This window comes from Leptonychotes weddellii, chromosome 6, assembly GCF_054177405.1.
Source record: "Leptonychotes weddellii isolate Sample4059 chromosome 6, ASM5417740v2, whole genome shotgun sequence".
Lineage (NCBI taxonomy): Eukaryota > Metazoa > Chordata > Mammalia > Carnivora > Phocidae > Leptonychotes > Leptonychotes weddellii.
Window position 1 is genome coordinate 886,165 of NC_138374.1, and position 14,696 is coordinate 900,860.

The 14,696-nt window shown below is 56.3% G+C and overlaps 1 protein-coding gene across 1 annotated transcript in view; it reads right to left on the minus strand.

Moving 5' to 3' along the window:
* Positions 1-5,095: 5,095 nt before the first annotated feature.
* The window catches only part of LRRC27 (leucine rich repeat containing 27), a 25,424-nt gene continuing 15,823 nt past the window's right edge, over positions 5,096-14,696 (minus strand). Inside the window, exons 6-8 of the mRNA XM_081822988.1 lie at positions 12,239-12,361; positions 10,480-10,606; positions 5,096-5,479 (exon numbers count right to left, since the gene is read on the minus strand). Of these exons, the coding sequence (XP_081679114.1) occupies positions 5,336-5,479; positions 10,480-10,606; positions 12,239-12,361 (394 nt within the window). The 3' untranslated portion in view covers positions 5,096-5,335. The remainder of the gene's footprint in view (positions 5,480-10,479; positions 10,607-12,238; positions 12,362-14,696) is intronic.

Genomic DNA, 14,696 nt, shown 5'->3' on the forward strand with positions numbered 1-14,696 from the left:
CAGTCTGGCGGGGGGAGCTGGGCGGGACAGGGAGTGTTTGCTGGGGCAGGGAGGGGCCCACAGAGGCCGTGGAGGGTGTGCAGACCCATGCTGCACAGCTGAGTCGGGGAGAACAGGTGAGAAAGCCCCCCCCCCCACCGCCCTGCCCCGTCTTCTCTCAGCCTCTGCCCCTGCTGGGCTGTGTGCTGGGCACTAAGTGGAGTTGGAAGCCATTTTCAGAAACCCACTCTGCACAAGGCAGAACAAAGGGATGTGCAGACAGGATTTTGATCTGGAATTTAAAGGGTGACTGTTTGGGGGTCCTGCTCCCCGCAGACCATCCCTCCCAGCCCAGCCAACTCACCTGCTACCCGCCACAGAGCCTCTGATGAAAACGCAGATGTCCTTAGGAAGGTGGAATCAGCCCAGAGGGCCTGTGTGCTGACCCCATGTGCTGACTCCTTCCTGACCCAGTGCTCTCTCCTCTAAGTGTCCCCTTCAAAGGCCAACCCTACACATGCAGGTTCTAGACAGAACGGCCCCAAGCAGCGGGGGCTGAGAGCGGCTGCCCACTGCGAGCTGCCCACAGGCGGCCTAGCGTGGCTGTGGAAGGGCTACGGAGTGACCCCCGGCTAAGGGAAAACAGGGCTGGAGCTTCCTCCCTAGGTCTCTGGACTTGGTCCCTAAAGCCTTTGCTTTCTGCCGCGGGCACTGGGGCCTCCACCGGGCCTACCCAGTGCCCAGCCCTTGGCCTGGCCTGCCCAAGAGTCACCAAGGGCTGGCAAGCCTGGACAGAGGGGCAGGGTGGTGGCATGAAGGAGGACAGGAGACCGTCCAGCACCCTCACTGGGCTGAGCTGAGTGACCACGAGCTGGAGGGAGGGGTGCTCCAGGCAGGGGGCTAACCTCTGTGTCCCCTTCCCCTGGGGTGCTGATCTTCAGGGGTCCTCCAGGATCTGCGCCCGCTCCCTGCCGGCGTCATGCACACCACCAGCCCCGACCCTCCTCCTGCAGGCCCCAGGCCAGTGTCCCCACTCCTAGCTCCTTCCCCCACAGGACAGCCTGCTGAGTGCTCCCCAGCACTGTCCCTCGGTCTCGCCAGCTGTAGGGCTTGCTCACACCTTTGTCATTCTGTCTTTTCTCAGTGCCACTCAGGGTTTGCTGGTCCAGGCAGCAGGTAACCCCTGCCCTGCCCCCCCAACACTGGCCCTGCTCCCACTCCCTCTCACTGGAACTCAGCCAGGAGCCTCTGAGATGGAACCACAGCTGCCTGGTCAAGGGGTCCTCACAGGCCGGAGCCACAGGTCAGAGCCCACGGATTTCTCCAGAGCCAGGGCCCAGAGCGCACAGGTGTGAGAGGGGCGTGGGCCCCCTGATGGCACGTCTCAAGCCAGGCAGTTGCTGGGAGGGAGGGGACTAGATGAGCCCGGAGAGCTAGGGCCTGGCGGGGGCAGGGGATGTTGCACGTCATTAAGCACCCACAGGCTCACACCCATCCTAGGTCCGGGGTAGAGTGGGGAGCACGTGCTGACCCGGCCTCCCTCCCGGGCATCTGCCAGGAACCCCAAGCCTCCCTGGGGCCGGCACTGGCATACAGCCCATGTGGTGTCCCGGGAGGCAGGAGCTCCAGAGAGTCTTTGCTTTGCAAATGCTGAGCCCAGGGGCCCTGGACCTTCCCCTGCAGTTTCACAGTTCATGTTGGAAGCATGGGTTTGGTTCTGTCCCCACCTGGAAGGTCTGGGTCTGCAAGACTGGTTTTGTTCCGTCTGACCACCCTGCAGGCTCGGACGGAGCCCTGCCCCATGGGTTATGAGGATGATTGTCCCATCTCATGAGGAGGCTGGTCACCGGCCTGGCTGGGAGCAGAACCGGCCAGGACTCCGCTGGAGGGGCTAGAGCGCAGTAAAGAGGATGGACTGGGGCCAGGTTGCTGGAGTCCTGCCCTGTGACCTTGGGGAGGCTGCCTACCTCCCCCGTGCCTCAGCGTCCTCATCTGTAAAGTGGGAATAACCGCAGCACCACCACATGGCCTCAAGGTGGAGAGTACAAAGTCTAATACTTGGAGTACTTAGCATAGCATTGGCCTCAAGTAAGGACTCTGGAAGACTTAGTTGTCACCAACACCATTACCCCCGTCCCCTCCGTCACCACCACCGTCCCCTCCGTCACCACCATCACCTCAGCCGCCGGCACCCAGACGCAGATGTTGAAACACATGGGGGAACGTTCTGGAGGCGCAGCATGAGGGGAGTGAGCTGAGTTCTGCGGGTGTCTCCTGGGGGTGTCCTGACGGCTGGGTCACCCCCCTTGCCGCGTCTTTTCAGCAATCACCAGCGCATGACCAGCAATGAGAGGCCCATAGAAGTTCAACTTGCCTGAGGCCCCAGGCGGCCTCCTGGGTTTTCATTCTCCTGACACCTCATTAACCTCATTAGACATCTTCTGTGTTGTGGTTCTTGTCAAACCTCACACCAGAAAGGGGGGCTTCTGTTTGCTAAAACATCATGATATTTCACAGCTGAACTAGTTGTAAGTTACCCAACCTGGGGGTGATTTGGAGAAAAGCCTCTCAGAGCTCACAGGGGATGTTCTCACAGCCCACCTCGCCGAGGGCTCTGTCATGCCTCCCGCTCTCAGCCCCCAAGCGTCCTGAGCCCCCTCCAGGACAGGCGCCCCCCTCGCCCATGCCTAGAGGGTCAGGTGGGCGGGCGGTATCGCAGGGAGAGGCCTGTGCTGGTCCTTCGGAGCCAAGTCCAGGGAACAGCATCCCGGGCACACACCAAACCTCGCTGTGGTGACCGCAGAAGGCCTTGGGCAAGCCTGGGTGGTTCTGTCCCATCTGCCCACTCTGATGCCCGTGGGTGCACATGGCCCTCCACCTGCCCCATATAGCAACACAGGGATGGGGCCTGCTGGGAGAATGGGGATGGGACCCCACTGGGAGCACAGGGATGGGGGCCCCATGGGAGTATAGGATGGGGGCCCCACTGGGAGCACGGGGATGGGGGCCCCATGGGAGTATAGGATGGGGGCCCCACTAGGAGCAAGGGGATGGGACCCCACTGGGAGGATAGGATGGGGCGTGGCACCATTTCTTCCCACTCAGGAATGCTGGGAGGTAGGGGCTCTGCTTCCCATGAGCCTCTGGCTCCCAAGGACATGGCTAGCTGTTTTCAGCCCCATAACATGCCTTTCTGTGCACTAGGAAATATGCAGCCCCAAGCCCGTGAGACCCTCCTGGCATCCTGCCCCATGGGGATGGTGCAAACAGCCAGCCTCTGTCCGGACACCCGAGAGGGCAGACGCCAGGAGCCCCAGTGGCCTGCACACCCACGACCTGCCCCGACCCAGTCCAGCAGCACTGCCAGCCCCCCTGACATGGCCATGACCTGCATTCGACCCGGCACGGGGGCCCCACCCTGCCCCCCACCCTGCAGGAGCCCAGGTCTGGTCCTGCTCCTCTCAGCAGGCAGGGCGGCCCCCCCGCCTGACGACCACCTGGGGTACCTGAACGCACCTCTGCCCACAAGGCCTAGGGCCACGTCCTGGCCACACTGCCACACTGTGGGTTGCTTCTGAGACACGGGTGGGGAGGCAGGAGTGTTCCTCCTGGGCTAGACGGTGGCCGGTGTGGGGGATTCCGAAGGGCACCGGCTCCTGGCAGCACGGGTGGCCAGTGGGAAGAGAAGGGGCCGCAGCCAAGGGCCAGGCCTGACCCTCCTTTCAGGCCTGGGTCTCTGAGGAATCCAAAGTGCCTGGTCAAGATGGGCGGAGACGCCCCAGACATCAGCCTGTGGGGTGGCCCTGCCCCGGCCCTGGGCACAGGGCATCTGCCCTCCTGGGTGGGTGTGGGCCTCCGGAGAGCCCAGAACCAGGTCACGGCTGACACGAGGCGCCACCTGCAGCAAAACTTGGGTCATGGCACCGAGGCCTGCAAGGTACACGGTGCCGGGCCAGGGCTCTGCTCCCAAGGCAGGTCCTGGGTGGGGACACCTGGCCGTGGCCCCACAGCCCACACCATCCCACCTCCTAGCACAATCTCTGCCCCCACCCCCGGCTCCCGGCCCCTCCTCCAGGTCCTCCTCCCTCTCCCTTCCCAGGGCCGCTGGGCAGAGAAGGAGGTCCTAGGACACACAGTCCTGGCCATCAGGCACAGAGGGGCTCACTCAGAAACCAAGGAAGAAGGACATGACCACGCAGCAGAGGGGAGCACGAGGGGGTCGGTCAGGGGCCAGGGAGGGCACGCCCACCCCAGACACTCCAAATCTACAAGGGAACCAACCACAAGGCCCAATCAGGAGCAGGGCCAAGCTAGGATGGGCCTCTAAAACTGACCCCCCAGCTCGCCTGCGCACCTGCAAAGTAGTAGGAGTCTGGGTTAGTCATCCCCATGCAAGCTCGCGGTAAGTGAGGGACACCACATCATGGCAGAATGTTATTCCAACAGCCCCTTCTTAGGAGAAGCGATAAAGAAACCATCGGCTAAGCTAAGGGAGGGGAAGAACCGGGTGGGGAGTGCCCCAGGAAGACGGCCGCTGCCCCACGCTCCCTCCCCTTCAGGCCAGTCCACCCGCCTCCCCTGCATGGGGCAGGGGCCAAGCTCTAGAGGCGGTGTGGGGTCCCCAGGTGAGAGATCAGGTGGTGCTCGTCCCCGCAAGGGCAGCGGGAATAGTATGCCAGGGTCTGGTGGGGGGTCACCGGACCCCAATGTAGGCCTGGTCTAACTGCCTCCCTCCCACCCAGAGGCCAAGGAGCTGAGGTCAAATCAAGGACATTTTCGAGGTTAAGGCCTGGAATTTATTTAACACTCAATCAGACGGTCCTGCAGAGAGTAAGTTGGGCAGGGTCTGACTGGCCTGGGTGAGGGCGGGCTGCGAAGGGCGGACAGGGGCAGAGGTGTGCAAGCAGGAAGCGTGAGGCCAAAGAAGAGCAGTGCCAGGTGCAGGGAGGGGACCCATGGACTTCTGCCCCCTCCCAACTGAAACGCATGAGTCAGTGGACATGAGGGTCACATGGGTGACCAGGGCGGCAGGGGTGGGGGGGACAGGGGCTGACACCAAAACATGTCGTCAGGCGGATCTGCAGAGACGTGGGCACGGGAGTGAAAACCGCATGGCTTGTTTACCGTATTCTCTCCTTTAATCCAGCTTAAACCTGGCGCAGCCTCTGAAGCAGCCACGCAGCTGAGGCCGTGAACAACCGCCCGGGGGTGGCGTCGGACCCGTCCCCTCCCCCCCAGACGCTTGGAAGCGGGCACTTGGTGGGCTCACGAGCTGCTAAACCAACTTGTCAGGTCTGAAGACTTTCGGTCAGCACAAGTGATACTCGCTCCTTAGCATCTGTCAGCTCTCCTCTTACTACTTCATGTTGAACAGTGTATCCCAAGGCCGAGATGCAGGTGCGTGGAGCGGCAGGTGTCCAGCGAGAGCGGTCAGCTGGCGGCTTCTCGTCCAGCTCGGTCCCAGCCTCAGTTTCCTCACTTCGCCCTGCAGCTTTCTAGCCTTTTGGGAGAAAGGGAGGGGGTAAAAGCTATCCAGGCCGGCAGGGCCCGCGGCGAAAGCATGCCTCCGGTGCAGACCCGCGGACTCTTGCAGGGGCGAGCAGCACTCTGTCCCCCTGGCCAGAGCCCGCCTTCCCCGAGGGGCCTACTCACCGCGGGATGCTCTGCAATGGAGCCGGCTGAGCGCGCCCTCCGGCCCGTGGAGGACGGCGGCCTCTTGAGGTCTACCCCCGGGCCACTCCTCTTGGGAGTCCCACTCGGGCCCCACCTGTGACCTCTGCCTACAGCTGTCTGAGTGAACGCCAGGTGATGGACGGATGAAGGCTCTCCTGCTCACCATCCCTGCCCATGGTCCCACCCGAGACTCACACCTGCCCTCGGAGGGCAGGGCTTCAAGTGCCACCCTCCCGCCACAGACACAGCAACGGGACCAGGGGTCCCTAATAGAGTTCCTCGCCAGTCTGCTGGGCCCAGGAAGTGGGACAGAGCGGCCAGCATCAAGGAGCAGGCTCTTTCCTGCCTCTGCCCTCAGAGACGTTGGCCAGTGGGAACTTGGCAGTGCTGGGCCCATCCCATCCCCAAGAAGGGCCCGGCCTTTGTGCTCCCCCATGTTCCTCAGTTCTACCTCCCTGGGGCATGACCTGGACCCCACCTCCAGCCCAGGCACCTGAGTCCCCCCATACAGACCCATCACAACAAGGGGCGAAATGAACGTTCAGCTTATGTCACTACGACTCAGTAAATACTACAGCTGACCGTTGCACAACGTCCAAACCTGCCTGGTCCAAATTCCGTGTGTAACTATTTACTCCCCCAAACTTTACTAACAGCCTGCTGTGGGTCAGAGCCGCGGTCGGCTAGCATGTGCTGTGTGTGCTGCGTGGATTCTTCCAGTAAAGTCAGCGCGAGAGGACACGGTCGCTCCGGAAATCACATTTACAGTGCCGTCCGGGACGATGCGCCCCGCGGAGGGCACACCTGTGTTGCTCACGGGGGGACTGCACTTGCTGCTGATCTAGCAAGTGTCCACCGGTGACATCTTCTTTCCCGTAGAAAGTTCTTCGTGGGTTAAGAACTGCTCCGTCGAAAGTCTTGTCTTCGACATACTTGTCACGGAGTCCTCAATGTACTCTCCCCTTGGTCAGACGCTCAGCCTCCTCTGTCTGCCTGGGAGACACCCTGCAGCCTCCTGGCTGCACTCCAGCCTGGCGGCCTGCACAGCGGGCTGTCTGGGGGAACCCGGGCACTCTCTTGGGTCAGCTTCCCTTTTTCCAGAACACTTACTTCTCTTTCCTGCTCTGCTGTCTTGTTTTGGAGAAATGCGTTCTGCGGTCACTTCCCAAGAAAAGCTGCGTGGAACGTGCCTGAGACCCCGCCCGTGAAGGCACCCCCCCTCCTCTGTAGGCACCTGGCACCCGGCCTGATGGTCGGAGCTCAGCACTCCCCCCCGATGGCAGACCACTCTGCCCCTTGGTGAGGAGTCCACTCCGTTCCTCTCTCCTGCCCTTCCCGTGTGCCCTATTCCCTCCCAGCAATCTCAGGTTTCAGTTTCAAATTAGACTTTTCAGAAAATGAAGAGGCTTTATTCCTGTAGAGCTGTCTTCATCCCCACCAGCTGGGACATTTGTCACAATCCAGGAGCGACACGGACCCACTGTCATCGCCCAGGGTCCGTAGTGCCCACCAGGGCTCACTCTGGTGTTGTGCATTGTACCAGTTTAGACAGACAGATGGTGACAGGTGTCCATCACTGTGCGGTCACAGTGGTTCTGCTGCCTGAGTGTCCTCCCCGCTCCGTCTGTCCTCCCTCTTGGCAACCACTGATCCTCCCACATCTGCAGAGTTTTGCCTTTTCCAGAATGTCATACAGTTGTCACCTCAGATTGGCTCTCTCAGTAATATGCATTTGAGGTTCCCTCGGGTCTTTTCATGGCGTGATAGCTCATTCCTTTTTGGACTCAGTGACATTCCATGGGATCCATAAACAGTTTGCTTACCCACTCACCTACTGAAGGACATCTCAATTGCTCTTGGGTTTGCTAACTATGAGTGAAGCTGCTATGAACATTCGTGAGCAGGTTTTTGCGTGGACCTAAGTTTTCAGCTCCTTCAGGTAAATGCCAAGGAGCACAACTGCTGAATCTCAAGGTAAGAGTACATTCAATTTTGTAATAAATCACCGAACTGTCTTCCGCAGTGCCTGCACCATTCTGCATCCCCACCAGCAATGAACGAGAGTTCTTGCTGCTCCACATCCTCACCAGCAACCGGTGTGGTCAGTGGCTAGGGTTATAGCCACTCTAATACATGTGAGTGGTAGCTCTGTTTTAATTTGCAATTCCCTCCTGACATACAATACTGAGCATCTTTTCCTATGCTTAGCGTCTCTATATCTTTTTTGGTGAGGTGTCTGTTCAGATCCATGGCTCATGTTTTAACTGGGTTGTTTGTTTTTCTTTCCATATTTTGGATAGCAGTCCTTTATCAGATGTGTGTTTTGCAAATATTTTCTCCAAGTCTCTGGCTTGTCTTACTCTTTTCACAGAGAAAAATTTTTAAATTTTAAGGAAGTCAGGTTAACAACTTTTTCTGTCATACCTTTGGTGTTCTATGTAAAAACTCCCTGCCAACCCAAGGTCACCTACACTTTCTCCTATTTTATTTCCTAGAAGTTTTGCAGTTTCACATTTCACATTTAGGTCTGTGATGCATCTTGAGTTAACTTTTGTGAAGGTGTGAGGTCTGCTCTAGATTCATTATTTTGCAAGTGTTCCAGCACCATCTCTTGAAGAGACCATCTTTGCTCCACTAGGTCGGGTAATGCCAGTCCCCCAACCTTGTTCTTCGCCTTCAGTATTTGTGGTGATTCTGGGCCTGTGTCTCCTCTCCATCTAAACGTTAGCATCAGGTTGTCGATACCCACAACATAACTTGCTGGGATTTTGATTGGGATTGTGTTGAATCTCTAGTCTTTCCATCCATGAACATGGGATTCCTCTCATTCATTTAGTTCTTCTTTGATTTCACTCATCAGAGTTTTGTTTTTCTCATATGGATCCTGTACATATTTTTTTAGATTTGTACCTAGCACCATTTTTTGGTGCTAATGTAAATGATATGTTCTTAAAATTCAACTGTTCTTAAAATTGCTGATGTATTGGTAAGCAATTGGCTTTTATATATTAACCTTGGATCCTATAACCTTGCCATGACCACTTATTAGTTGTAGGAGTTCTTTGGTCAATTCTTTTGGATTTTCTACATAGACAATTATGTCATCTGAAAACAAAGACAATTTTAGCTCTAGCTTCTTAACCTGTATATCTTTTCCCTTTCTTGTCTTGTTGCAAAAGCTAGGACTCCCAGTATGATGCTGGACAGAAATGTTCAGAAGGGATGTCCCTGCCTTGTCCTTGATCTTCAGGGGAAAGGGTAGTTTCTAGTTTCTCACCATGAAGTATGATGTTCACGGTAGCTTTTGTACATGTTCTTTATCGAGATGAGGAAGTTCACTCTATTCTTAGTTTGCTAAAAGCTGTTATCACAAATAGGTGCTGGATTTTGTCAAATGTTTTTTCTGCATCCACTGACATGATCATGTTATTTTTCTTCTTTAGCATTATATAAATTGATCTTCAAATGCTGAATCACCCTTGCACACCTGGGATAAATTCCACTTGATCATGGTGTATAATTCTTTTTATATATTGTTAAGTTTGATTTGCTAATATTTTATTGAGGATTTTTGCATCAATTTTCAGGAGAGATATTGGTCTGTAGTTTTCCTCCCATGTAACACCTTTGTTCTGATTTAGAGTAATGCTGGCCTCACAGAAAGAATTACGATTTTTTCCCTCTGCCTATGTTTTCTGGAAGAGATTATAGAGAGTGGGTATAATTTCTTCCTTAAGTGTTTGATAGAACTCACCAGTGAACCCAGTGGAAAATTATTACTGATTCACTTTCTTTAACGGATATCAATCTATTCCAATCATCTATTCCTTCTTGTATGAGCTTTGGCAGATGGTGTCTTTCAGGGAACTGGTCCATTTCATGTTAGGTTTGTGAGCACAGAGTCGTTCCTAACACCAAACAGACTTTTCACTCTCCCACAATGTGAAGCTTGAGACACAGATGTTTAGAAGTCGTGGTGGAGTTTGGGGTGTTTAAGGAGGAGGTTACAGCTGTAGACAACAGATTTGGGAAGAATAAAGCTCACCTGAAGGCAGGTACAGTTCTCTGGGCTGGGAAGGAAAAGATTCTGAGAAGAGGGGAGAGTCTGATGGCGGGGGGGTCCCTATGACATGGCCCAGGCCTTTCGCTTGCACTCCCACCTTCCCCGTCCTGCCCGGGGTCCACGGAGAGAGGGGACAATGAGCCCTCCGACAGGCAGTGCTGAGCCACTGCATCGGGGGTGAGACTCGCAGACCAGAGCCCAGCCGGCCGGGGAGAGCAGGTGTGTTCTCCTGCACTGTGAGCAGCAAGCGCACAGAAACATCAGGGTCAGCCTACACAGACTCTCTGAGCTCGGCCATTCTGGGGAGGACAGCGGGTTCCCTCCACCGGCTGGGTAGGTACCTATGCGTCCTTCAGGGCGGAAAGCTGCCTTCCTGACCACGGCACCACTCTCATGACCCCAGTCATTTCTGCACACACAGCGGGTGCACACCAGTACCTGCGAACAGACAGGCACTGGGGGGTCAGCCGGGGCCCGGCTGCGGCCAGGCCCTTTCACGGCCCCGCCAGGCTGTGTTGGACACGAGACGTGGGCGAGGACCCCACAGACACGTCCCTGTGTCGACTGATCAAGTGGTGGCACAACATGTCCGTGGGCTCACGTGCCACGGAAACACCTTCCTGCCCTCTAACCATGCTCCGGGCACACCCTCCCCATGAGGCCCAGGAAATGCTCCCCATCACGGGAGAGAGCACACGCGTGGCAAGTCGCCTTGGATTTCCCCCAGAACAGTCAATTTTTACACACGGCCCACAGATACTTACAATCTCCAAATCCTGCGCAGCCTGCCTGATTTCGAGTGGCTCCGTCCCCTGGAGCCCTCTTCTGCATTTGTGTACTTTCTGAATGTGCTGTTTTAGGTTTTCTTCTAGATGCCCCGCTCGGAAGGCACTGAGGAGACAAAGGGTGAAGGAAAGGATTTTACACATCAAGTCGAGTCTCAGAAACTCCTCTTCCAACAGGGGAGAGAGAATTTTCCTTTTTCCTCCAGGCCACACTGCGGTCCCGGGGCTCAGGGGCTGTCACGACGCGGTGACGACGCATTGATGGTGGGGCCACGAGAGGCCATGAGAGGCCACCTGCTCCCCCTCCAGGCAGCAGCTCAGACAGGCCCAGGTGGTTAGAAGCTGCGAGAACACACACTATGTTTTAAACTTCAAATCCAGGTAAGACATGACACATTCAGGACAATGCACAGAAAGCCACATGCAGGGGAAGGTCTTTGTTTTCAAAGGAAATACACAGTTGTAATCAATCCTTAAACAGGATGTATTAAATTAGGATTTTAGATGTACTTTCTCTGCCAACATCAGGGCTTTGGGCTAATATATATTCTTTGCTTTTAGAACAAGGAGGCTCAGAACAGCAGAGCATTCTGGAAGGGTGCGTGGGAGGGCCGCAGTGCCCTAGCATGCGCGCTGGCCGTGGAGTCTGGGGTGAGTCTGCTGGGACTCCCGGAAGACCCCAGCCCCACACCTGCAGCAGGCTCTGCGTTGGCTTCGTTCGCTCCTCCCAGCAGCCCCCAGTCCTGCCCCACACAGACTCCAAGTGTCCGCACCTCTGACCCTGGTTCTCGGTAAAGCCCTGTCTACAGGGTGGTCAGAGGCCAGGGGCTTTCTGACAGTGACGCTCATGAGCTGGGAGGAGACATTTGCTGTCCATGTTCATCTAAGCCATTCCACGTGGCTGGGGGTTCATCCAGTGTGCGGACCTGCAAGACTGTCCCCAAGTGTTCTAGGCACGAAGGAGCAAGGACTCCCCAGAAAAGAACAGCCCTTTGCCATTCACATGTCACACCATGACGACCTTCCTCCAGGCCTCTCAAACCACGCTTGGTCTCCAGAGCGCTGAAACACACAGCGGTGGGCAGGGCCAGCAGGTGCAGGCCAGGTGGCCAGGCCGGTCCTCCCATGAGCCTGGGAGTCCCCCACCCACACCCACAGCTCGCTTCCACTCAGGCTTCCGGCGCCCAAGGCGGGGCTGGTGCAGGTCAGAAGGGAGCAGCTAGGGAAGCAAGAGGGGCCCAGGAGACGGTGCTGAAGCCCCAGGGTCTTCCAGCAGTGCCCCCGGCCACCCGTGGCTCTCCCAGCATGCCTGGGGGGCGCGGTGCTGGGTGCAGAAGAGCAGAATCACAGCATCAGTGTCTCATGTGCGAAGAGTCAAGAAGAGAGCGGTTCCTTGGCAAAATGCATGTGCACACACTCACACATACACAGATTTAGTTCAGGTGGGTCACCATACAGACAGCGGCCTCGCAGCAGCTGGGGATGGGTGAGGGGCTCAGCAGGCATTTCTGGGGGGCAGACGCTAGGTCAGCATCGGGGCTCAGCAAGCACACCCCCGAAGCGCGAACACAGGAAACGACAGAGACGCCAGGCCCCCAGCAGCTGCTGCTCCCTGTGGGCCCACTCCTCTCCCCGGAGCCTGCCGCGGGGGTGGCCAGGCCCTCCGCTGCTGCCCACGGGCCCTGGTGCGGTGAGTGTGTCTGCAGAGGGCCACGGAACTTGGATCCCAGGTACCAACCTCTTGTCTTTACTTGCTCTTGACGACTTCTCTTTGCTTGGCCTCATTTTTCCAGACAGATTCACTGGCATTTTCTCATCTATCACATCCGTGGCAAAGGGAATCTTTGAGGCCACCTGGGAAAACACAAGATGTTTTCAGGAATCCGAGGGGACACTGCCGTTCACACAAAGCCAAGCGCCCGGGGGAATTGGGCTCGTCCTTCCTCTGTGAGGAGGCCCATCGGTGGCTGTCCTGAGGAGGCCACGCTCCACCCACTCCCGCCTTGGGCCTGGCCAGCCCCTGGCCGTGGGCGGGGCGCAGGGCGCAGAGGTGCCGGGCACGCCTGGAAGGTGATCCCTGCCAGAAGTTCTGTCCTCACAACAGACAGAAAACACACTACGATGGGCCCCAAGTCTCTCCAGTGGACGCCACTATATTTTCGATTGCTGAGTTTCAAGCTGATGCGTAAGCACCCCCCACAACTGACAAGCGGGGGGAAGGAGGAGTCGGGTCCTTACGTGTGTCATAAAATCACGGCTCTTAGATGAATGACATCACAGACCCGCACAAATAAACGTTGAAACCCAAGAGAAGTACTTCAAAGTTGGCTTTTTTGGATACGGCGCACTGTGATTCCAAGTGAAAACCCGCAGCGTCCAGGGGACGCAGGTGGAGAGGAGTGAGAGATCTCGAACACTCCCCCCACTTTCGGGGGTGAAGTCTGAGAACCAGACTGATCTCTCCCCACCTCAGGGGGCTTTAGACCCGTGTGTGTGTGTGTGCGTGTACCTGAATGTACCTATGTGTGCACCTGTGTGTATTTGTGCCTCTGTCTGCACGTGTCTGTGTACCTGCCTCTGAGGAGGCACGCCCCTTAGGGTGTTAGAAGGTTGGGCAGAGGGGAGGACAGGGCACGCGCAGGTGTGTGGAGGGGAAGGTGAGGCAGGTGCTGAACCTCTCCTCCGGGGGCTCCTCCAGCTGGAGTCTGGTGGGATCAATGTAGCGCTTACCTAGACGGTGCCTGCAACGGTCTCGTCTGCCACGGCACCTCTAAGTGGATTACCAGGGCCTGTCTGGTCATCACATGCCTGACCCTTAGAAGACGCTTAACACCCCAGGCGGGGGGGGGGGGCCGGCGGAGGGGAGGGCGGGAGCTGGCCCACTTTTACATAACGAGGACTCTCTTAAACGTTATTCCAACAGGAAGAGAAGGACACATGTAAATTTAGTAGGTATTTTTTAAAGTCAGACGTGCAACTTAATTTTTTTTTAGTATAAAAGTACGTTACTTGGAAAGAAGTCCCCAGCCACATTTTACTATCTGTACAAAACACACAGGAGGAAGACTTCCCAGACACCCAGTCCTCTGCTGAGAGCAAGGACCAGGGGCAGGGTGGGAAACAAGGTGGCTGGGTGGCGCCCTGTCGTGTCCCGCGCCCTGCTGGCCCACAGCCCTTCTGCACGGGGACAGAGCCTGACGCAGCCATTTCTTGGGGACGACACGCGGGGCCGGCTTTCACTGGTACGCAGTCACCTTGCAGAGGACAGCGCAATCCACAGATGTGTGTGTGTGCAGGTGCCTGTGATCGGACTGCTGCTATCAAAGCACAAATTACCAAAAGCTCAAAGAAATTCGCATTTTTAACTTAAAGAGCTACTTCCCCATGCTGTAGCAGCCTCCGTCCCCACAGTCTGTCCCACGTGGCCCTGCCGAGTGGCTGGTTGAGGGCGTCGCCCCCACAGCTCCCAAGCTCCCATCCTGCTGACCGCTGTCAGCTTTCCCCTTCTGGGGACTGCCCCTTGCCCACCTTTCTATCGGATTCTTTAATTTAAAAAAGTCTATTTGTAGTCATTCGTCACAGATAGTAACCTTATGTCTCAGAACACGTTACAAATAGGTTCCTGTATCTTTTGACTTTATGGTATTTTAGTCCATCTAGAAATTTCAGTTTTAGGAAGTTACAATTTTCTATTTTTAGTTTCAGAGCTTCTGTATTTCCTATTTGATTTATGAAATTTTGTGTCATTCTAGGTTATACAAATACTCTGAAGTTTCCATGCTATAAAATACAATAGTGACTGTGTACAGTACCTCTATGTGGTTCACAAATTATACATCACAGGATACCCTCCTTCTTACAGAGTATCAAGAAGTCATATTTCCAGCTAGAACTAACCACGTGCAAGAAGTTAGCTCCAGCGATCCCACCTCCGAGAACTGAACGCACGGACTGGAACAGATGTTTGCACCCCCGTGTTCCCAACAGCATGGTTCACGGACAGCTGGAAGGGGCCCGAGCGTCCACATGGATGAAGGGAGGAAGGGAGGAGGGTCTCAGCCTTGCGAGGAGCAGCCCCGAGGGCCTGATGCCGAGTGAAAGAAGCCAGACACGGAAGGACCAGCACTGCGTGCCCCACCTTCGTGAGGTCCCCGGGGCCGGCACAGTCAGAGACGGAGACGAGACGGCGGGCGCCG